The sequence below is a fragment of the Scyliorhinus canicula genome, chromosome 14 (assembly GCF_902713615.1).
Source record: "Scyliorhinus canicula chromosome 14, sScyCan1.1, whole genome shotgun sequence".
Classification (NCBI taxonomy): Eukaryota; Metazoa; Chordata; class Chondrichthyes; order Carcharhiniformes; family Scyliorhinidae; genus Scyliorhinus; species Scyliorhinus canicula.
Genome location: NC_052159.1, coordinates 84,788,904 through 84,812,799, shown reverse-complemented (window position 1 = coordinate 84,812,799; position 23,896 = coordinate 84,788,904). Strand labels below are relative to the sequence as shown.

Sequence of the window (23,896 nt, the reverse complement as noted above, 5' to 3'; positions counted from 1 at the left end):
AGCCGTTATATGTCATTGAGCATGGGGGTGATGTGTGAATTGAACTTTGTGTGAGTTTGGATAAGGGCAGCAGATGGGTTTACGTTTATGGGGGTGATAGTTGCGAGACCGGCCAGGGGAACATTGCAATAGCCAAGTCTCAAACAAAGTTTCAACAGTAGATCAATGAAACTGGGAGGGAGTTGGATGATATTACACGGTTGGAAGTATGAAACTGTCATAACCCCCATGAGGACCACGGGGAAACCATTATCAATCTCCCCATGGAACCCGTGGAGTATGAGCTTCCCAAGTCGGGGGCAGAGGCCGCCCAGCTGGAGCCAATTAGGCCTACATATAAAGCCAGCTGAAGCAGGGCCTGGAACTGTTGGTTGTGCCAATAGGAACTGGATTGGGAGAGAGTTCCTGCCGTGGGCACAGTATTGTACATGGTTCAATAAATCCTTGTTCTATTACCGCTGGCTTCCTCAGTTACTAAACTGGCGATGGGGATAAAGGAGACTCCGGAACGCTTGTGGAACCGCCCAGCTGCCCGGACGGTTACGAACCCAGAATGTGTGGGCATAAAAGTTCAAGATGCAACTATTTGGTAAGCTAGAAGCCTTCGATGCAGGCCTGGATGACTGGAGCCAGTATGCTGAATGCATGAGGTGCTTCTTCCAGGATAATGGTATTTTGGGGGAAGACCATCAGAAAGTCATCCTCTTGACCGCCTGGGGGACCCGACTTTTGTAATTATAAAGAGTCTCACTTTCCCAGCTGCCCCAGACTCCAGATCATTTGACGAGCTGGTTGGGTTGATAGATGAACATGATGACTCTAAGCCTTCCGTTGCACAGCGGTATAGGTTTAACACGGCGGTGAGGTCTCCAGGTGAAACAGTCACTGACTTTCTGACCCGCCTCAGGCACCTGGCAGAGCATTGCGGGTTTGGGCGTCCTTCTCCAAAATGTTGAGTGAAAAGCTGGTCTGCGGGATAAGCAACATGGCCACTCGGAGGAAACTGTTGACAGAGCCCATGTTAGATTTAAATGGGGCCATCAAGCTGTCACTTTCCTGTACGCACACAGAGAAAGGGATGTAAGAGCTGCAAGGGTCCATGGACCATGGCTCGCCCTCTGTTTCAAACTACCACTGCATCACAGGGCAAAGCCGGTCAGGCCAGAGTCCAAAGGGCAACCCCAGAAACAATTCCACAGCCGGGCTAAGCACTCGGGAGCCACTGCTGGCCTGCAGCATATCTCGCCTGAGAACAAAGGAGAAAGCCGGTCACATTGATGGCCACAGCTGCCAAATTCAACACAGAGAACACTGTCCAAGGCAGCCACCGAGATTACCGCGAGTGAGGGCCTTGCACGTGGCTCCCTGAATGAGGACTGTTCAATGAGGCTGAACTGCATCACGGCCCCATAGTTAATGCTGATTCGGATCACATTACAACTAAATGGTCATCCTGTAGTGATGGAAGTGGACACTGGAGCTGCCAACTCCATTGTGAACCATCAGATGTTTCAACGACTTCGCGCAAGGATAATGCCACTGATGTTGCCAATCTATTCCAGTGAGCCATTGAGTATCATGGGGACCACTGTAACTCCGGTAACACACATAGACACCAGTCGGTCCGACTTCCCTTGGTTGTGATACAGGGACCAGGGCCCAATTTGCTAGGGATGGTTGTGAGCCCTCCGTTGCAACTGGCAAGAGGTTTTTCGCACAGGCACTGGGAATCTGGGAAAATACCCCAAAGTATTCCAAGAGGGCCTGGCCAAGACCTGTATCTATGTAGATCCTGATGCTCAGCCAAGAGGCCTGTCTCCAATGCATTGCTGGCCAAGGTTGACGCGGAACGACTGCGGCGAAGAACCTGGGGATTGTACGCTCTGTACAGTTTGCGGAGTGGGCTGCATCCATACTGCAGGAAATGAAGCCAGACAAATCTGTCCGGTTATGCAGGGATTACAAGCTCACAGTAAACAGGGTTTCATGCCTGGATTGGTACCCGATGCCTAGAGTGGAGGATTTGTACGCAAAAGTAGCTGGAGGTGATACTTGGAGTCGAGAAATTCCACCATTATGTTTATGGGAGGCACTTCTCTATTGTGACTGACGACAAGCTCCTGCTCAGTCTTTTTAGGGAAGATGAGGGAATCCCACCCATCGCATCAACCAGAATTCAGCGTTGTGTGCTTATACTCGCCGGGTATGAATATTCGTTTCAACACCGACCAGGTACGCTGATTGTCCGTGCTGACGCTCTCAGGGGCTGGTTTAGCTCACTCGGCTAAATTGCTGGCTTTTAAAGCAGACCAGCAGCACCGTTCGATTCCCATACCAGCCTCCCCGGACAGGCGCCGGAATGTGGCGACTAGGGGCTTTTCACAGTAACTTCATTGAAGCATACTCGTGACAATAAGAGATTTATTATTATTGTATTATTTGTCAGTCATCTACCATTGCCCATGAGTTCCCCATCCCCACCAGTGGTGAATGAAGTGATTGCAACTCTTAATTGTATAGATACCTTGCCAGTGATGGCTGCTCAGGTGCGAGCATGGATGCAGCCGGATCCGAGACTACTGAAACTCTGCCACATGCTTTTGAGCAGTGGAATTCAGGGGCCCCTACTGTAGCCTTATAGTCTTTTGCCCAGAAGCTCTTAGAACTCAGATCACCAGGAGCCCCTGCTGAAGGACCTACACAGAGGTCACCTGGGCACCTCGATAATGAAGATGTTGGCCCGTAGTTATTTCTAGTGGCCCAGTATTGATGGCGACATTGAGAGAATTGTATGCAGCTGCCCGGTGTGCCAGGAGCATCAGAAGCTCCCGCCGGCAGCCTCCCTTCCACGGGAAGACCGGGTGCCCATGGATGCGACTGGGATCCATGTTCCTTTCATCGCGCACATCCACTTGAAGTGGCTTGACATGTACAAGATGGCCTTGACGACGTCCATCCCAACGGTAGACAAGCTCCGGTGCTCGTTCAGCGGCACGGTAGCACAGTGGTTAGCACCGTTGCTTCGCAGTTCCAGGGTCCCAGGTTTGATTCCCAGCTTGGGTCACTGACTGTGTGGAGTCTGCACGTTCTCCCTGTGTCTACGTGGGTTTCCTCCGGGTGCTCCGGTTTCCTCCCACACGTCCCGAAAGACATGCTGTTGGGTGAATTAGAAATCCTGAATTCTCCCTCTGTGTACCCGAACAGTACCTTCATTGCAGTGTTAATATGAGTCTACTTGTGACAATAAAAATAAACAATAAAAACTTGAGGTCCTGGTAAGGACAATGGGATGTCCTGCACGAGTGAGGAGTTTGCCACGTTTGAAAAAACGGAATGGCATCCAGCATATCCGAACCGCCCCAAACCATCCCTCGTCTAACGGCCTGGCGGAATGGGTCGTCCAGACTTTAAAAAGGGCATAAAGAACCAAAACCGGCTCCATGGACATGCGACTGGCCCGGTTCCTTTTTAAGTACCGGACAGTGCCACATGTGATGATGGGGGTAACCCCTCCAGAGCTGCTGAAGGCATAAATCCAGGTTGAGAGCCTCATGTTTCCAAACCTCAGCAGGAAAGTGGAGGGGCAGCAGGAGGCGCAGGAGCGACACCATGACCAGAGGACACCAGGATGGCAGTTTCACTTAGGATGCGGACTATTCCCTCAAACTTGGAGAAGCGGCACTTTGGCTCCCAGATGTCATGCTGGAGAGAACAGGGTCGGTTTCCTGAATAGTTCGGATTCAAGGGAGAGGTCAGGGGAAGCATTTGGAACACGGCAAGAAGCAGGAGCCTGCACTCTATGACACCCAACCTGCAGCATTTACCTCCCCGCAATGCCAGGAACTGCCCCTCAGCCAAGGGTCCCAGCGCCGGGACCAGCAGGCAGAGGATATTTCCGGCTCAGAAGTGTACACGTAAGTATCCGTGCAGCCCAATAATGTTGTTTCAGGGACCAAGGTCCCGCGATGCTTCAGAGATTGGCAAGAAAAAGGCAGTCGGTGAACCGATACACATCGCCCGACCCAGAACCGGCACAAGCTGAAACACAGCCTTGGGCAGAGAAGCGCAGAAGGCCACCATCATTGTCGGCTGAAGGGAAGCTTTTGAACTTGGGGGTGGGCGGGGTCATAACTCCCACGGGGGAACCATGGTCGATCTCGCTGTGCAACTCAGGCTTCCCAGGTTGTCGCAGGGACTGGAAAGAGTCACGCCGTGGACAAAGTATGACACATAGTTCAATAAATCCTTGTTCCACAGCCACTGGGTTCCTCAGTAACCTTCATGATTGAACAAACAACTGATCAGAAACTCATCTCATGATCAAATGAGTTGCTAAGAATGCAAATAGTCTGGTTCAGCTTCAGACGATGAAAAGGAAGGGGAATGGAATTCTAGCACAAAGAGGCATCATACCTCCATGGGTAGGGATATATTTATCATGACCTTTTTCCTAATGTCTGCTTATTTGTAGTAATGTGTTGATATGTACAATTTGTCAGCACCTATTCGACAGCCACTGAGCATCCTTCTGGATCTGGCTCTTCATGTTGGTCGCCAGCTTCTCCATCGAGAATGCCATGCACTTACGTGCCGAAGCCAAGTCAGACCTTATGACTTGGAGAGACTCCACCATCATTTGCTTGAGACTGCACATAGCCTCTGAAATCTCGCTCGATGTTCCCCTGCTTGTCTCTGCACGTTTCTTGTAGCCATTCCTTGAGCCCTGTCAGCAGCATGAGGCTCAACATGGGCCTGGTCTCCGATAGTCCTCTGACTGGCAGGGATCTCCGCTTTCACATCTGCTGTCAGCTGCTGGGACATGTCTGTGACGTATTCACCAGATTGTGACCCCGAGCCTTACTGCAAATGGGTTTAGAGGTGACTACCTCTGTGCTGGTGGGAGGTGTGGGTAATGGTGTGAATGTGTTTCCTTTTGAGTGTTCTGTGATTCATCCTTACAGATGGAATTCTTACTTGCAGCAGACCGAGAATGAAGTGTTTTCTGATCATGAGGACCTGTAGCGGAGAACACAAAGAATTAGCTTGCACAATCCCATTTCGTAGTGCAATGACACACATATCACCATAAGACATAGGAGCAGAATTAGGCCACTCGACCCATTGAGTCTGCTCTGCCATTCAATCATGGTTGATATCTTTCCCATTCCCATTTTCCTGCCTTCTCCCCATAACCCCTGTATGCCTCATTCTTGACGCCAGGTTGGAGACAACCTCACTCTGTTGTGGGGCCGCCTGCCATTCTCAGATAAGTTTAAAGAGAATCTGCAGGGAGGAATCAGTGAACTGTGGGGTCATTTGTTCTGTTCACTGAGCCATTGCTTAAAACAGCAGGTGGCTGCTTCAGCAGTTACAGATTTCTGGGGCGGGAGTTGGGGTGGGTGTCAAATCAGCAGTTTGCAGCAGCAATTGTAATTTCAAAATGTCTGCTCAAACAGACAGACTGATGCTGCAGAGAATGGATGCCTGTTTATGTGGCGTTTAAATATGGCGGCTGGACCTCTGACTGTGTGAGGTAACAGGGTCATCAACCTCTTGCTCGCCCCAGCTACATGACTGGCCGGGCCACTTGGGTCTGAATATTTGATTGGTAGGCCGCTGCGTAACTGTGCAGGCGGGTTGAAAAATCCTGCTTATTGTTTCCGTTTCAGTGAGCAGATTCAAAATGAGTTATTCATCTAGTTAAAGTATTTTGCAGCAAACATCAGAAAAAGCGGTTAAAATCTATACAATAAGTTGTGTGCAACCACTAGCAGTTTGATGTGAGAAGTCTCTCAAATACAGACGTCCCTAGAGCAATGAGCAATAGTTTAGTCGGTATCCTCTAATCCATGGCCAGGAAATCTGTCTAAGCAGATCTGAGAACTATAACAGCTCGGGACATTTCAGCTGTTGGGAAATCGCAAACAATTTAAATATACATGAACTGCAGGGAGATTTGGGACCCACTCATTGCACTTTTCCTGCAAGTCCTCTCCAGAAAAATAAATCTGAAACTATGGGAATTCGACCTCTCTGAATGTAACTCTGTATCAACCTATGAGTATTTTAGGCATCTCTAACTGTAACTTCATTGCAGTGTTAATGTAAGATCATTATTATTAGTTCCGGATTTTGGAATATTAGAAACGGAATGGGTCAATTAACAACACCGCAAGAGGTCAGAGAGGCCTGTAGAGTGTAGAGCTTAACTGAAGAAGGAGTTGGCCTTCCGGTGCCATTAAACATGGTGTTTCTCTTCCTGATAGCTAACTTAACTGAAATAAGTGAGTTTGGCATTTGAGAGAGTTGGACACAGCTGTAAATGGTGTAGAATAGGTGGCCATCAGAGATCCTTAGTGTATCAATGGCTAATACATGTACTGAGATCTGTATTTTAACATAACTCACCCACGAGGAGCAATCCAAACCCAGAGTGCACATGTGACATCACCCTCCGTTCTCCATCCGGAGGAGCTGGAACTAGGGACCACTGCTAAAAATAAGGGGCCCCCATTTAAGACTGAGATGAGGAAACATTATTTCTCGGAGGGTTTGTGAGCCTTTGAAGTTCACTTCCTCAAAAGGCGGTGGAAGCTGAGACTTTGGGTATTTTTAAGGCGGAGATAGATTCTTGATAAACAGGGGTGAAAGGTTATTAGGGGTAGGCAGGAATGTGTACTTGAGGTTAAAAATCAGATTGGTTGTGATCTTATTGAAAAGTATAGGGCCCAGTGGCCTACTCCTGTTCCTAGTTCGTATGCTTGTATAATGTTTGCAAAGTACAAGAGGAAGAGGTCAACCTCTCCAACCAAACAAGAACTGGAAGTGCCACAGGAAGTGGGCAGCAGGAATGTGGTCCTCAAACTTGGAGACAGTGCATTGAGAGAATCCAGGACCTCAGGGTGGGAAAGGTGAAAGGCACAACACTTTCACGACCAGGGCGGCTGAGTACTGAGTCCACAGCTGCCACGCCAGCATCCCAACCGGCAATAGGTGGTTAGTTACATGCCGTCGGGAACTTGGCCGGTCAGGAGCAGAGGATTACTGGGCGGGCCTCTGGCAATGGGCCCCCAGATGCGCGGCGTACTCCGCGGTCACACCGATTTTTGGGGCCTGGAGGATCTCCAAAATGGGACATATCCACATCTCGCAACCTACCAGCATAAGAATGGCAGTAGGTGTGTACATGTGACATGGACATGTTACCCAATTTTAAATTTTTCTCTCTCACCCCCTCTCCCACTTGGATTAAGTCTCTGTTAGTAGAAGAGTTCATACTTTATATCTGCTTCTTACCTTTACAGTAAGAAGTCTTACACCAGGTTAAAGTCCTAGAGGTTTGTTTTGAATCCTCAGCTGAGGAAGGAGCTGTGCTCCAAAAGCTAGTGATTCGAAACAAACCTGTTGGACTTTAACCTGGCGTTGTAAGACTTCTTACTGCGCTCACCGCCGGCATCTCCACATCATGTCTTACCTTTACCACCAGTAATGTGGAGATGCCGGCGTTGGACTGGGGTGAGCACAGTAAGAAGTCTTACAACACCAGATTAAAGTCCAACATGTTTGTTTCAAACACTAGCTTTCGGAGCACTGCTCCTTCCTCAGGTTTGGGAGAGATGGTGGTGAAGTAGAGCCAGCAGCATACATGTGGAGCTTGTGGCTAGTTTTTGAATGATATTCCTGAGGGACAAAACGTAGATGAGTAATAACAGGGGCTAAGGACAGAGGCTTTGGAATCTCCAGAGGTAATGGTACGGAGCTGGGAAAGGAACCCATTACAGATGATTCTCTGGCTACAACTGGATAGATAGGAATGAAACCACGGGAGGGCAGTCTCACCCCATCAGACAACAAAGGAAAAGCGACGGGAGGAGGAGGCTATGGTCAACCATATCAAGGCTTCTTCACCTGAGGAAGGAGCAGTGCTCCGAAAGCTAGTGTTTGAAACTAACATGTTGGACTTTAATCTGGTGTTGTAAGACTTCTTACTGGGCTTTACCACAGTTATGCACACTATTTCTCCCACACCCACTTCCAAATCTCCTTTCAGTCAAGCAAGCTGCATCATTATCCTAAAATTGATGAGAGTTTAGAGCTTCACAAGCCTGTTGCTGATTGACCTGTTCAGTCTCACAAAAAGGACATTTCCCTTTGGTGAGCGCAGACGTACTGCAAACTCTCTGCTTGCAGCTGGGCAAGCAAAAAAAGTTACATAAATAAGCAACTATCTCTTTTAATTAGTCTTTCTTTTGGTTTAATTCTCTTAGTTGCCCTTTCAGATAAATTTGAAAGAGGAACAACTTCTTGCAATGGAGTGGGCCACTGCAGTGGACACATCTTACTCATAAATTGAGACCTGAGCCTTCAACTTTAACCAAGAGTTCCTCACTAGTGGGGTAGCTTGTATTCTACAAGGGGGAGATCAATCAATATTTTATTTTTAAATGTTTACATTTACTTCAGTTGCCAGTTACAATTTTAAACGGTTATGTAAGCGTGATTATATTTCCTGCTTGTTGTGGAATGCGATTGATGTCTGCTAGCCGCATGACTAATTATATGGAGAGCCCAGAATTAATTAGAAAGCAGTTTTGAACACTATAATTGTGTTCATGTATATAAATATATATATAAATAAAACAGATTACAGGGATTTTTGGGACACTGCCTGACTGTGGGAAGTATTTTATATTAAAAATTCTCCCAGGCCCTGAAGTAATGTTCTCTCTCTTTGCCACATCTAAAAACTGTTGCAATTCAATCTGCTTCACCAACCAGTTATATTTCACACTGCAGAAATGGAAGAGTCATTAGCAAGGCTTTCAGAACCCCAACAAATGGTTGTTTGGCATTTTGAATGTTACTTATTTTTCTATAATATGTTTCCAGTATGCCTGTTATACAACCAAAAATAATGTTCTGATTATCTTTTTTCAAATACTTCAATTCCAAACTTTGGAAAAGCACAGATTGAAATTCCTGTGGTTTAATTCATTTAGTCTTGTCTTCCATTTATTTGCTGTTCGGTAACTGTAGTAATCTACGGGAGGCAGGAGTTCCGTCACCCCACCAATATTTATTTACAATAACGATATTACAGGAGCAGCTACAAACAGTGCTGCTAGCAGTCCAGTCAACTTAAGACTGGCTCACAAAGCCTACACAGGTGCTTATATGGGCCCCCTCAATGAGCTATCATTGAGGGAGCTCATACTCCAATTGGCCAACCAATAAAGCCAATTGGAGTTCATTACACCAACTAAATGTTAACTTGTGCCCATTTCGAAGAATCTGGGAAACTGGATGATCTTTTTCAATAGAGATTCAGATTTCTTTAGGACTAATTAATTAGAAGGCAAAATTTGGAACGCAACAGAAAAATTGGTAAACATACATTGAAATGTTTAAATCTTTTCCAGGCTCTCCTCAATGACCCACTTTATATTGGGTTGAAACACAAGAGAGTTCGTGGGCCAGCCTATGATGACTTGGTTGATGAGTTCATGCAAGCAGTCACAAATAGGTAAGATGTTGACAACCTTCATTTCTTTCCCTGCTGAAATTAGCTGTGATCCATTTGGGATGGCAGATCCCATTTATGCAAATTTTACATGATACACAAATGTGTCAGACTATCGTGAAATGATGTCAAAATGTTATTTTGAAGTGTATTATTTAATTTCGCAAAAGCAAATAGGCTCACCTAATTCAAATCAATGAACCCCCTTTTTACTAGCTGATTATAATATTTTAAAGTTGTAAAGGAAGAACTCTGTAATAACCCTTACGGGACCCACGGGGACATATTGATCGATCTCCCCATGGGGCTTGTAGAATACGAGCTTCCCCACTAGAGAGCAGCAGTCCGCCCAGCTGAGGCTGGTAAACCCGCCTTTAAAATTTGATTGGGACTGGCACGTCCCGGAGTCCTGACTGGGACCTTTGAGTTGTAAGCTGCCTTGTGGCCTTTACTTTATATTAACTAAATAAACGTTATTCAACTTGACCTTCTCGAGCCTCCTGAGCTTTTATGCACTTAAAGATTAACAGAACAAAGTTTGATGAACTTGAGTTTGTTTGCACAGTAAATTGAGGGAAATGTTGCTGGAGCACTTCATTCCAATAAGAGGTCAATTTAAAACATTCGCTTATAAAATTTCATATTCTTTTAAAATCTATAAAGTTTGTTTACCGGCTGCTTATCAAAATGACAAATTGTATTATATGTTACTGTAACTTTGGTAAACTACCCCCCTCCCCATATCTTTCTTGACCTATGTGCAGCCCTTGATATGGTTGACCATAGCCTCCTCCTCCCATCACTTTTCCTTTGTCGTGGCGGGGTGAGACTGCCCTCCCATGGTTTCATTCCTATCTATCCGGTTGTAGCCCGAAAATTATCTGTAATGGGTTCCTTTCCCACTTCCGTACCATTACCTCTGGAGACTCCAAGCCTCTGTCCCTACCCCCTGCTATTACTCATCTACGTTTGTCCCTCAGGAACATCATCCAAAAACTAGCCACAAGTTCCACATGTATGCTGCTGGCTCTACTTCACCACCATCTCTCCCAAACCACTGCCTCTGCTTTATCAAGCTGCCTGCCCAACATCCAGCAGAAATTTCCTCCATTTGTTGTCTTTAATCCCCATGAAAAACACTTGTTTCCTTGGTACCAATTCCTGTCTCTCCCTGGCTACAGCCTGGGGCTGAACCGGACTAATTGTAACATTGTATCTGTTATGTAGTATTCCACTTGTGGCATTGTCAAGAGACTTTAGACTTTGTTGGGAACAAGAAGGTATTTATTAATAAAGAGAACTTGGTTCAGGAGATTTACAACTCTAGGCTGCCTTGGAGCTACAGCTCCAGCCCTTACCTGCTATCTGCATGGATTCCAGATGTATTTTGCCTGAGGGAGGACTCCACCCTCTGGGGTGATCACTCTCGGTTCCCATTGGTCCATCAAGTCAGATGGCCCCCTTCTGCTTGTACTGTCTTAAAGAGACAAACACCACAGTGTCATCTCATCCTGAGTGGAGTTTCTAAATTCTCTCCACCACTGAGATAATCTTTTCAATCTCTCTAATGGTGCCTTTGGTCTGTCTGCCACTGAAACTCTCATCTTTAGATTTGTTAAATGACACCCTTTCGTAAACTTAAGCTCATCCAAAGCTTTGCTGTTTGTGTGCTCTCGCACCAAGTCCCATTCACCTATCAGTTCTGACCTTTATTCTCTCTCAGTCCTCAGTTCTAAAATTCACATACTCGTTTTTAAATCCCTCTCTGTATATATGTGTTACTACTTGCAGCCCTAGAATCACGAATGGTGCCAGTCACTGAATGTGTAATTGGGTGCAACCACATCCAGAACATCGTACTGGTGAATAACCGTTATCCAGGCAGGAGTCATGATGCTTTCATCCTGTGCCAATCCATTGTTCCAGAGATTCTCTAGCCACCGCAATAAACCAGAGAGTGGCTACTCAACACAAGAAAGAGGAGCAGGAGTAGACCATAAGTCTCAACAAGCCGGTTCCACCATTCAGTATGATAATGGTTTAACTTCGGCTTCATCTCCACCTTCAACACCATAATTCCAGCCAAGCTCATCTCAAAACTCCAAAACCTAGGACTTCCCTCGTCCCTCTGCAGCTAGACCCTTGACTTCCTGACCCGTGGACCACAATCAGTAAGGATAAACAACAATACTTCCTCCGCGATAGTCCTCAATACCGGGGCCCCACATACTGCATACTTAGCCCCCTATTATACTCCTTATGAACACACAATTGTGCAGCAAAATTTGGTTCCAAGTCCATTACAAGTTTGCTGGTGACACAACCTTAGTGGATCAGATCTCGAACAACAATGAGTCCAAGTACAGGAGGGAGATAGAGAATCTAGTGGCATGATGTAACAACAATAATCTCTACCTCAATGTCAGCAAAACTAAGAGCTGGTCATACACACCCCTGTCTGCATCAATGGTGCTGATTATAGATAGAATCATAGAATTCACAGTGCAGAAGGAGGCCGTTCAGCCCATCAGGTCTGCACCAGCTCTTAGAGTACCCTACTTAAGCCCACGCCGCCACCCTATCCCAGTAACCCAACCTAACCTTTTTGACACCAAGAGGCAATTTAGCATGGCCAATCCACCTAACCTGCTCATCTTTGGACTGTGGGAGGAAACTGGAGCACCCAGAAGAAATCCACACAGACATAGGGAGAAAGTCACCCAAGTCTGGAATTGAGCCCGCGCCCCTGGAGCTGCGGGGCAGCAGTGCTAACCACTGTGCCATTGTGCCGCCCAATGGGTGATAGCTTCAAATTCCTAGGTACACACATCACCAGGTCAATCTATCCTGGTCTACCCATGTCGGCGCTATGACCAAGAAAGCATAACAGCGCTTATACTACCTCAGGAAACAAAGGAAATTTGGCATGTTCACATTGACTCTTACCAATTTTTACAGATGCGCCATAGAAACTTGTCTGGCTGCATTACAGCCTGGTATGGCAACTGCTCGGCCCAAGACCGTAAGAAACTACAGAGAGCCGTGAACACAGGCCAGTCCATCAAGCGAACCCACCTTCCATCCATTGACTCTGTCTACACCTCCCGCTGCCGTGGGAAAGCGGGCAGCATAATCAAAGACCCCGCCCACCCGGGTAATTTTCTCTTCCAACCGCTTCCATTGGGCAGGAGATACAGAAATCTGAGAACATGCACTAATTGATTCAAAAACAACTTCTTCCCCGCTGTTCCCGGGCTCCTGAATGACCCTCTTATGGTCTGATCTGATCTCTCCACGCACCTTTTCTACTCCATAGTACTGCACTCTATATGCTTCACCCGGTGTCTGTACACATTTACATCCTATATCTATCATACGTCCTGTTTTTTTCATGTTTAGGATGATCTGCCTGGACTATAAGCAGAACAATACTTTTCACTGTACCTCGTGACAAATCCAAATCCAAACTTTTCTGTCCTCTCCCGATTTCCCTTGATTTCCTGAGAGACTAAAATTCTTGACTGCCTTAACTTAATTATATTTAATGATGGACGAGCTACAACCCTCTAAAGTAGAGAATTTCAAAAATTCACAATCTTCAGGTGAAATAATTTCTACCCATCTCAATCTGAAATTTTTTTTAAACTGCTCAATAACGAGGACCATGCACGAGACATCCGACTGATGATTCCTACTCCCACACCAGCTGTCGTAAAATGAGAGTGTTGGAGGGGCCCTTCAGTTCTCGCCAGAGTGGGTGTCTTTATTCACTGTGATCTGTTCTATCCTCTACATTCTGGCATCACAAAGGACGTAGTTCTTGCTGACAAGAATTCGGCAACCACCCAAGAGGGAACAGGACAAAGCAAGCAGTAGGCAGCCAGGAAATCCACGTTCCTAATGGGCAGTCCCTGAGCATATCATCAAATTTCAGTTCTCCTGAATGAAACTGTAGATTCCTATTGCTCATCACTTCCCCACCTCCTTTCCCTCTATTATGGATTAGCACAGCATTCTCTCGATCACAATCCTAAAATAAAAGACACCACAAAACAAACATTTCACAGCAACTTTATCCACAAACACTTCAAATACTCCATATATTACTTTAGTGCTTTCATTTTGTGTTTGTCTCAGAACAAAAGAACAAAGAAAAGTACAGCACAGGAACAGGCCCTTCGGCCCTCCAAGCCTGTGCCGTCCATGCTGCCTGTCTAAACTAAAATCTTCTACACTTCCTGGGTCCGTATCCCTCTATTCCCATCCTATTCATGTATTTGTCAAGATGCCCCTTAAATGTCACTATCGTCCCTGCTTCCACCACCTCCTCCGGCAGCGAGTTCCAGGAACCCACTACCCTCTGTGTAAAATAATTTGCCTCGTACATCTCTAAATCTTGCCACTCGCACCTTAAACCTATGCCCCCTAGTAATTGACCCTTCTACCCTGGGAAAAAGCCTCTGACTATCCACTCTGTCTATGCCCCTCATAATTTTGTAAACCTCTATCAGGTCGCCCCTCACCCTCCGTCGTTCCAGTGAGAACAAACCGAGTTTATTCAACCGCTCCTCAACCGCTAATGCCCTCCATAACAGGCAACATCCCGGTAAATCTCTCCTGCACCCTCTCTAAAGCCTCCACATCCTTCTGGTAGTGTGGCGACCAGAAATGAACACTATACTCCAAGTGTGGCCTAACTAAGGTTCTATACAGCTGCAACATGACTTGCCAATTCTTATACTCAATGCCCCGGCCAATGAAGGCAAGCATGCCGTATGCCTTCTTGACTACCTTCTCCATCTGTGTTGCCCCTTTCAGTGACCTGTGGACCTGTACACCTAGATCTCTCTGACTGTCAATACTCTTGAGGGTTCTACCATTCACTGTATATTCCCTACCTGCATTAGACCTTCCACAATGCATTACCTCAAACTTGTCCGGATTAAACTCCATCTGCCATCTCTCTGCCCAAGTCTCCAAACAATCTAAATCCTGCTGTATCCTCTGACAGTCCTCATCGCTATCTGCAATTCCACCAACCTTTGTGTTGTCTGCAAACTTGCTAATCAGACCAGTTACATTTTCCTCCAAATCATTTATATATGTGGGTACTACCCTATCCTTGTACTCCTAAGGTGTGATACCTTTGTGGCTACAGCATGGTTGGTAGAAATTGCTGACTTTCAATGGGGAAGACTGCTGATGACTGTTTCCATTTTGTATATCTGCAATGCAATGCAAATTTATCCCCAATAATAAATCAGAACACTAACTCCTGTTGCTGACCTGAAAGTCCTTCGGAACAGTTACACATGCACAATTGGAATACGGCAACCAGCACATGCGTGACAGATCCTGATGGCTTTTTGCTTCACAGCAGGAGCTTCAAATGGCATGCATGGCTGAAGAGCATCAAATCCCACGTCCGATTTCTGCTTTATTATTGGTGAAAAACTTACTGAATTTACAATGCGTAACACAATGCATCACAGGGATACAAGTAGTGATTGCAGATTTAAGTAACAGTCTTCTGAAGCAATTTGGAAAGGCTTTGTGGAGGAAGTTCTCACCTAGCTCAGTTCATAGGTAAGGAGCTTCTAAGTCCATAGACGAGGGGGGAGGGGGTCCAACCGCTGCTGCTGAGGCCATGTTGACCCTGTCGAGAAATGCAACGACGTTTACGACGGCGTCAACACTTAGCCTCAGGATCAGAGAATCCCGCCCATGGACTGGGATTCTCCCGCCCATGGACTGGGATTCTCCATCCATTCACACCGGCAGGATTCTCTGGTCCCACTGCAGTGAATGGGAGTTTTGGCTCGGGGCCAGATTCTCCCTTCTCACAGGCAGCGGTAGCGGTGACTATGTTATTGAATCCCACGTTGGGTGCTGACATTTTACTTTCTGTTTATTTTATATTCAAGTATTTACTGAAGAATATATTAATTTGTTAAAAGATGGAATAAATTCTTTTGATAGCATCTGTAAAAGTTCCTGTTAAGAAAACAGCACCCCAATGTGTTCCTGATCATTTTCATAATCATGACTGACAAGGGAACAATATACTTTAGGGAACAGTCAATCCTAACTTGATTCCGTTTCAGTTTACTCCCTAATATCAAGTTTTAGTTTGCATCTCAGAACTTAATTTAGGATGTCTGTCGAGTGGTAAATGATAGACACAGACTGATTCACTGCGACTGACGCCGTATCTATTCATGTGCAGGGAGTGTTCCCACTAGTGTTGGGACGCAAGTAAATGCAGCCAAAAAGATTCCCTAGTGCTGTTTGTGGGAAAGCAAGAATTATTTTGGTCTCCTGGATGAGGTTCTTACCTTAACCAACGCATAAAGAATTGATTAAAAGGGATGTTCATTACACCAATACGAAAGGAAAATACTGCAGATGCTGAAAATGAAATGAAAACAAAATAATGCTGGATATGTTCAACTGGTCAGGCAGCATGTAGTATTTAACCTATGGGGTCCTGCCAAGCAGTCGTCCTCTCATCCATTGGGTGTTGGGACTCCGTCCCGAGGCCTCATTGGCGGGAAGCCAGAGAAGTTTCTGGAAAGGGGAAAAGGGGGAAGGATAAAGGTAGACACGCAAGACACACCCCAGCGAAGATCAGGCGTGGAAGGTGACCTTCATCATCTGGAAGACTAACTAGAAAAGGAACGAAGCTACCAGCAAGACCCACCTTAGCAACGAAGGACCTGAGAGACTCGGGGAATAGGACCCATGATTCATCTGGCACCATCTTGCGGGTAGTATAACGAATCTTGAAGATCTTTAGCAAATGTTATTGGGCTAATTTAAGGGTAAATATTGTTGTTATTAAATAAAGTTGATTTGATTTTCAACTTGTATTGTCCTTTGTTCGCCTTGCTAATAAAGACATCTTAGTAAAACTTATAATTATCACACTGGTCGAAGGTATCTGAAATTTTACAGATATGCCACGGCTTTTTTGATCACTTCTTGCCACCACCACCAGTGTCCGAACACATTATCATTTTGTTATCAACTTTTCTTTCCCTTCCAAAGTGTCTGGCATGGATGTCATCTCCCTGCCACGTGCCCTCTCTTCCGCAACAGCCTGGTTGAAACTCTCAAGTTCTGCTTCAACCCTGCTCTCAGTACCAAAGTTTCTCGAATGGTGTTCATGTTCAGTATTTTCATATAACCATATCTATGGAGTCTTATCACTTTGTTTCTTCATGCACAGCATTTAACACTGTTGACCTCCTCCAACATCTCTTTTCTGTTGTGTATTTCGTTACTGCTTTTTCATGGTTTCAGTCATCTCTGGCATGTTCCAAGTGTTCCACCACTCTATCATCTGCAAACGCCCAGCAATATCTTCCCATTACCTCTTTACAACCTTCAACTGCCTGCAGTTACATGCTGCTTGTGCAACAGATGATCTTGGATAAATTTTAACTTGTAGTTAACATTGGGAAGACCAAAGGGTGGCAAAGTGACACAGTGATTAGCACTGCTGCATCACCGCCAGGGTCCCAGGTCCTGTTCCAGTCTTGGGTGACTGTCGAGTTTGCACGTTCTCCCCATGTCTGGCTGGGTTTCCTCCGGGTGCTCTGGTTTCCTCCCACAGGTCAAAGATATGCAGCTTAGGTGGCTTGGCCATGCTAAATTGTCCCTAAGTGTCCAGAGGTGTGCAGATTAGGTGGGGTTACGGGGATGGGGCAGGGGAGTGGGATCTGGGTAGAATGCCCTTTTGGAGGGTCAGTGACGACACGATGGGCCGAATGTCGTCCTCCTGCACTGTAAGGATTCCCTGAAAGCCAACTTTCTTTGGTTGCTAATCACAAACTCTCCTCATAACTTTTAGATGACAACTTCTGTTGGCTAAAATGTGCATCTAATTTTTGTCTTAATTTTACCATCTTATAATTTCTGCTTATTTTTTTCTATTGTGGTAGAAAACTAGTAAGTAATTCACTTTGTATCCTTGTGTAGAAGATTTTCCTAATGAAGTATGAGAATCCAAGAACTACATGAAAATTGGATAATCTCCAGCAGCTCTTTGTAAATGGCATATATTTCCTGAATGTCAAATTCAATGCTGTGCAATTGTTTTAAAAAGCTAAAGGCTACAAACAAAACCTCCCAAAATATGGATGTTGCCATTGTAAAATACAGCAATTGCCAATTTCAGTATTATTTTAGTAACTATGGGGACAGTGATTCGTGGTCTATCGGAGAAGGGTGATAGCTGATATAAGGTGGGGATCAGCTTTGAAAATTTTCACTTTCTAACCAAAGGTTCCAATCACACTTCATTCTAGCTTCAAACAAGTCATCTTTTCTGAAACCTAGGATATTTGCCTACCAGGTGGATCAGTTCACCACACTTTAGGAAGGACTAGAGGGTTCTTTGTAGGCGACAGCGGAGATTTCCCAGATTGGTTCCAGAGATGAGGGATTTTAGGTTGGGGTTCGAGAAGTTCTCATTGAAGAAAACAGATTCGGGGGAGATTTGAGGGAGGTGTACAAGATCATAAACGGGTTTAGATCAGGTAGAGAAAGAGAACATGTCCCCTTTGGCTAGAACTGGAGAACACAGATTTAAGGTTTGGGCAAGAGATTCGGAAGGGATGTGAGGAAGAATTTTTTTTTTTTTTGAAAAATGAGTGGTTATGATGATGATTTCAAAAGGAAATTGGATGTGCACTCTAGGGAAGTTAAGTTACAGGGCTAGGGCGATGTAGCATGGGAATGGGACTAACTGGATTGTTCTACGGAGAGCTGGTATGGACTCAATGGGCTGATTGGCTGCCTTTTTGGCTGTATTGACTCAATGTACTAAATAACAGGGTATCCAAAACTTGTAAATACAACTAGAGAATTCAACAAAGTAATTATACCATTAGCAGAAATTAGGAGTTCCTTTCTTTTAAATATTTTTTCTTTTCTGTAAAATATAGGCTGGATATTAAACATGAAAGCTCAATTTCTGTTTAATTATTTAAATCCTCTATTAAGCCCCACCTAGCTTAAGATGTAAAGTTGTTAATGCAGTTCAACAAACAGCAGGTAGCTTCCTGGCATCATTGATGGCAGAACCCTGTACTCTCTCTCAAGCAGTTGTTAGGAAACCCCAAACCTTACCCTAGCTTTAGATCGGCAATCGGAGGCTGGAAATTACAGTTCTCAGCCGGCTTCAGGCATTCTGTGCATGTGCCAACCAGGAAGTGGCCTCGCATGCGCAGAAGAAAAAGAGGAAAAGATGTGAAATGATGGAAAACTGCAGGACAGATGACCTGGAACTGAAGCGCCATTAGGAGAAGGGTATCCTAGGGGCAGAACACTGGGAGGGGGACAGGGAGATGGTCCCAAACCAAGAAGTCCCAAACCGGGAAGTAGGACTGAAAGCGGTTCTGGCAAAAGAATTCCCATACAGGAATCAGAGATAGATCCCCATTGAGTCATGATAAGTGGCAGAAGCAGAGAAAAAGGTTCCAAGTTAAAGGAAGAGCTGTAGGAGCAGAGTTGAAGAAAATTAGGCTCAAGAAAAAGCCCAAAAGATCTGAGCGGACAGTGAGAGATTTGTGATTCTGTGCTGTGGGCCATAGCAGCAAAGGTACCTTTTTGGAGTAGAAATGTTCTGCTTGGCATGGTTGAAGATCTGAAAGTGTGCTTGGAAGGTGAAGTGTGATTGCACTCCGTGATCTAGGGGAAAGGAATTTCAGAAGGTGAAATCCTAGAGACTCATGTTGAACACATCTGAGTGGGAGGGACATTTGGAAGAATTCCAAGATGAATTCTTCAAACATGGAGATGGAAACCCTTGTGAGAACAACAGAGCTTCAGTGAGACTGGTTGGCTCACTGTGTGACAAGCGGAGACATCCATAGAATCTGCTTTGGTCGTATCTGTCATTTACTTTGTATGTGGTGTGTCTGACCACAGATTGCCTGTTAATTCACATATTTACCCAAAGTATTAGTATAAGATTGATACAGTTAATTGTTTTGTCTTTCTGAAAGTGTCTAAAGGGATAGTTGGGGTGAAGGAATAGTGAATATTTGAATCATTTTCTTGTGTTTGTATTGAGATATTTCCAACCTTTTTGTCTGGTGTAATATGGTTAATTGTTCTTGTTTAATAAATGTTTTATTCTTTGTTAAAAGGTTTTCAATCTCCTGTTTCATCAGCAACTTTCTGTGAATTTGTTCAGTAACGTTCCTTCACGGTTTCAAAAAGAAAGTTAGTGTCTATCAAGCCACTCGGGTTTCACTCTGGGTTCTGACTTGTCCAATGGTAACATAAACTGGGATCATAACACAATTGATGACTAAATCAGTGAAACTGTCACATGGTGGTACAGGACTTCAATATTGCTGAAAAGCTGAAACTTTTCTCCAGGCACTCATAAGACCAAAGAAGGCCAAATGTCAAACCATCACAACATTTATACCACAGGAGAAAAGGATGTTGATTGCTTGGCAAGTCAATTCTAATTGGCCAAGGCATTGCCATGGAGAAAATAACGGGAAACTATATTGCTGCTCAATTGCACAATCATATCTGACAATTGATGTTGTGTTTTTGCCTTTGTACGTGTGTGCTGATTGAACTTATGAACTTAGCAACTGGCGTAGCCAAGTTCAGTGTTAATGACACCATGGATGCCCAAATAGATCCCATCTAGGCCCAGCACTTGCTAACATTCCCATCTGTTTTCATGAAAAATGTGCTTTTGATGGAATGACGCCTAATCTCCTACCCTGTGCAAATTTCCGATACATAGTCAATACGTTTGCGATCTTTGATCTGGAATTGCAAGTAAGAATTTCCTTCCCTTAATATGCTCCATCCTGTGCTCAAATGCACCTTTGAGAGGGAGCAGTCTAGTACACTCTCTTTCCTCACTGTGCTGGTTGAAAATTCCACTAATGGGTTCTCCACTACTGTCCACTGTTCAATATACATGTTGGCATTCATATAGCTCCATGCACTATAAGATTGGCCTGATCAAAAATCTTCTAAATAGGTTCCTAGCCATTTTCTTAGGTTGATAGCAGAAACAACGCTCATCAAAGCTACAATGTCGGACAGTGGCTATCCTGAACAGATTGTAATTTGTTGTGTATTGCACCAACTCGTAAATGGACCAAAGACCACCACTTTCAAATCTGAAATGTGCCCAGTTTTCCTCAAATTACCCTGGAAAAGCAACATATCTGAATAATAGGTTGAGCGGTTTTATGCAGCTGCAATGCAGTGGCTACACGAGTGGTATTTTCTACCAAGAGGATGCTGCAGTTAGTCCAAAACGATGTTCTGCCTACCATATAATTTAGCAACTTTTGGTAAACATTTCAGTGCAGTGTGATGCTAGGATAGGTAGGCCGTACATCCTAGCAATTGGCTAATCAAATCAACCAGCAGTGTTCCTTTGGTTGATTGGAATCGACAGAGTACAGGCCGTAAACGGTTGATGTTTGTAAAACCCAAAACTGTTAGATGTGATTCCACGTTTGAGCGATACTTGCTGAACAATCCTGAGTGTGCTAATGACTCTGACAACCATTGTAAGATAATCAGTCGAGCTTGTAATGTAGCTCATTTACCGTTGCTAAAAGCAACATAGATTCACACCTAGACATTCATTGCCTACAAACAAAAGGAATACATTGAAACCTTGCGCCTTGTTTGAATTGCCCAGGAGTTTGGGAGCCTATAGTTCCCAGTTGGTTTCTGCATGGCAACACCTCAGACAAGCAATGGCAACTTGCCAACCAGCCAGCACCCTTTTCTCTTAAATTAATGGTTTGAAATGTGGTATTCTTGTGTTTGTCCTAATAAGTGCAAGTTGAAAAGCTTTGGCAACATGTCTCTCTTCTCGGTGATAAGCCAGTTAAGTGGAAACATCCCCTTGGTGATAATTTATTACAATAAACAGGGAATAAGGGAACTAAATTAGGAGCATTTGGAGTTAGAGCTATCTGTAGACAATAGTATATTAGCAACGCAGTCGTGGAGGCTCTGCGGTCACATAATTTTTTTTTTAGGGATAAAGATTTCACTGGCCAAAATATTTGAAATATGAAAATCTGTAATTAATCATATGTGAAAAGAAAGTTACAAGCAGCATATAGTGTTCCAGGACTGAACTTAAGAGACGAGCTCAATGCTCAACATACAATCTCACAGCCGTAGATTAACTAGTGAAATGCCACTAATGAAATGTCACTTGTCAAAAGGGCATCATTAGTCATTAAAAAAAAATGAGTAGTGAAGTATTCTCTATCTATTCCTCCCTATTTGATAGAATCACAGAACTTGCAGCACAGAAGAAGCCACTGTGAATGTATCGTATGTTCAAAATAGACAACAATTGGAAAACCGTGTATCTTTTTAATCTTTTGTGTCTGATTACAGATAAGGATGTTGTCTGAACAGTTTGTTTGTTTAATTAGTTCTGTTCTATATTTAGCTGGTTATCCATTCATTTCATTGGATTACAGGTATGGAATGAACTGTCTCATCCAGTTTGAAGATTTTGCAAACTCCAATGCTTTTCGCCTTCTTAACAAATACCGTAATAAATACCTCACTTTTAATGATGACATTCAAGGTATGTAGAGATATTGCTGGTAGCAAATGTAAATGTTTGCCATTTTAGAAGTTGGCAGTTAAATAAGTCATCCCTTGAGATTCTTGTGTCATGATGAATATTTAACATGATATTTAATTGACATTAGCCAAATACATTATGCGCAGGAAGTGCTGTTTATCTCTCTAAACTCGGGTTCCAAACTTCCATCTGTTATAATTGAACTTGGACCTTTCACTGCAGGCAATTTGGAACCATAGCCAAAATACAATTTTCCATGTTTTGCTATTCTTAAAGGAGAAGATAAGTTTAAAGGGAGCAATTTAAGCATGGAAAACCTCTGATATACACACAGCATGCATATAGAGAGTTTTCACAATAGACAATAAACATTTCCCATCAGTGGTACTTCATTCAGGAGCTGAAAATTGGTCAATTTGCTGATTTTTCTGAGGTTTTACTTTAACCAATTCCTGACTGTTTTACACCCAGTGTCGGCTGAGTGATTTTGAAGGATGATCTCGTGGAGAAGGGAAATGGAAATGAAATGAGTTATCTTATATGAGGTGACATTTAAAAAAAATTTCATTATAAAGCTGAATGAATCTGTAGAAATGCCCACACACCAATTTATTAAGTGGGGTTTCTACCAAGGAAAGATGACGATCCTTTCTGAAGTGGTTATTAGTCACATGAGACATATTCAGCTTGTTTCAGAACACTGATCTGAATTTGACATCGAATTTGCAAGTCTTGCATAATGAGATGGTCCATAAATAAACTGAACAATAGTAACTATTTTATGTTCAAAACCGAGAAAATCAATTTCTGGTTTGTAGGTTAGTGTTATGATGCAACAGTTCAGAATTCGTAGAAATTCTACCTTCACTATTTTAGGTTTCATTGACCTTAAAACAAAATGGTTGAAAAACTGATTCTACGGTAATGTGCTTAAGTGGCCAAAATTGTTCTAAACAGGATGTGTGATGTGAATCAAAAACAGTTGCTGAACTGTCTCTGAGGACATGTGCTGGTTGCAGATGTTTTTATTTTGTTGTTGAATGTCTACTTCCATTGTCCATTCCAATCAGTTTAACATTTTTAAGGGATTGAGTTCCAGGACTGCTAGTTATCGACATTTTCTGACCGCCCCCAAGAATTGAAAAAAAATAGAAAATCCTTAACAAATGCAGCCATTCTGTCATCATACTGCATTTAAATTCAGTCAAATCCAAATCAGAAACAGATGTATTGTAAATTGTGAAACCACACCAAATAAAACTTGTCATATTGCTTACTGTTTCATGTCATGTAAACTAGGAATTTTATATTGGCAAAGAAAAACTCCTCAACAAAACTGCTTATGTGATTAATTCCATTGTGCTGTTCCCCTACTGAACTTGATATTTTTCTGCAAAAGACCCCAGGTGGGATTCTCCGGATCCCCTGCCGTGTGTTTCCCAGCAGCACACCGTTCGCTGGTGGCGGGATTCTCTACTCCTGCCGCTTGTTCATGGGATTTCCCATTGAAGCCACCCCACGCTGCCGGGAAACCCCTGGGCGGGGTTGCTTGCGGGCAGGAAAAGAGAATGCCGATGGCCAGAGAATTCCGGCCCCTATATAAATTAAGGTCATTGTTAATGAGCCATCTTTTGCAATAATTAACACTAAAGACCCAGAATTGTATAATCAGGAGGCCTCAAAAGATATGAGGCACGTTAGTTTTTGCATTCGTCAACGGAAATATGGATTCATAGAATTTTAGAGCACCGAAGGGGATATTTCCCAAATAC

The 23,896-nt window shown here is 44.1% G+C and overlaps 1 protein-coding gene across 1 annotated transcript in view; it reads left to right on the top strand.

Moving 5' to 3' along the window:
- The window catches only part of LOC119977187 (NADP-dependent malic enzyme-like), a 179,020-nt gene that overhangs the window by 99,269 nt on the left and 55,855 nt on the right, over positions 1-23,896 (top strand). The window contains exons 7-8 of the mRNA XM_038817871.1: positions 9,420-9,523; positions 22,015-22,124. Coding sequence (XP_038673799.1) covers positions 9,420-9,523; positions 22,015-22,124 — 214 coding nt within the window. The remainder of the gene's footprint in view (positions 1-9,419; positions 9,524-22,014; positions 22,125-23,896) is intronic.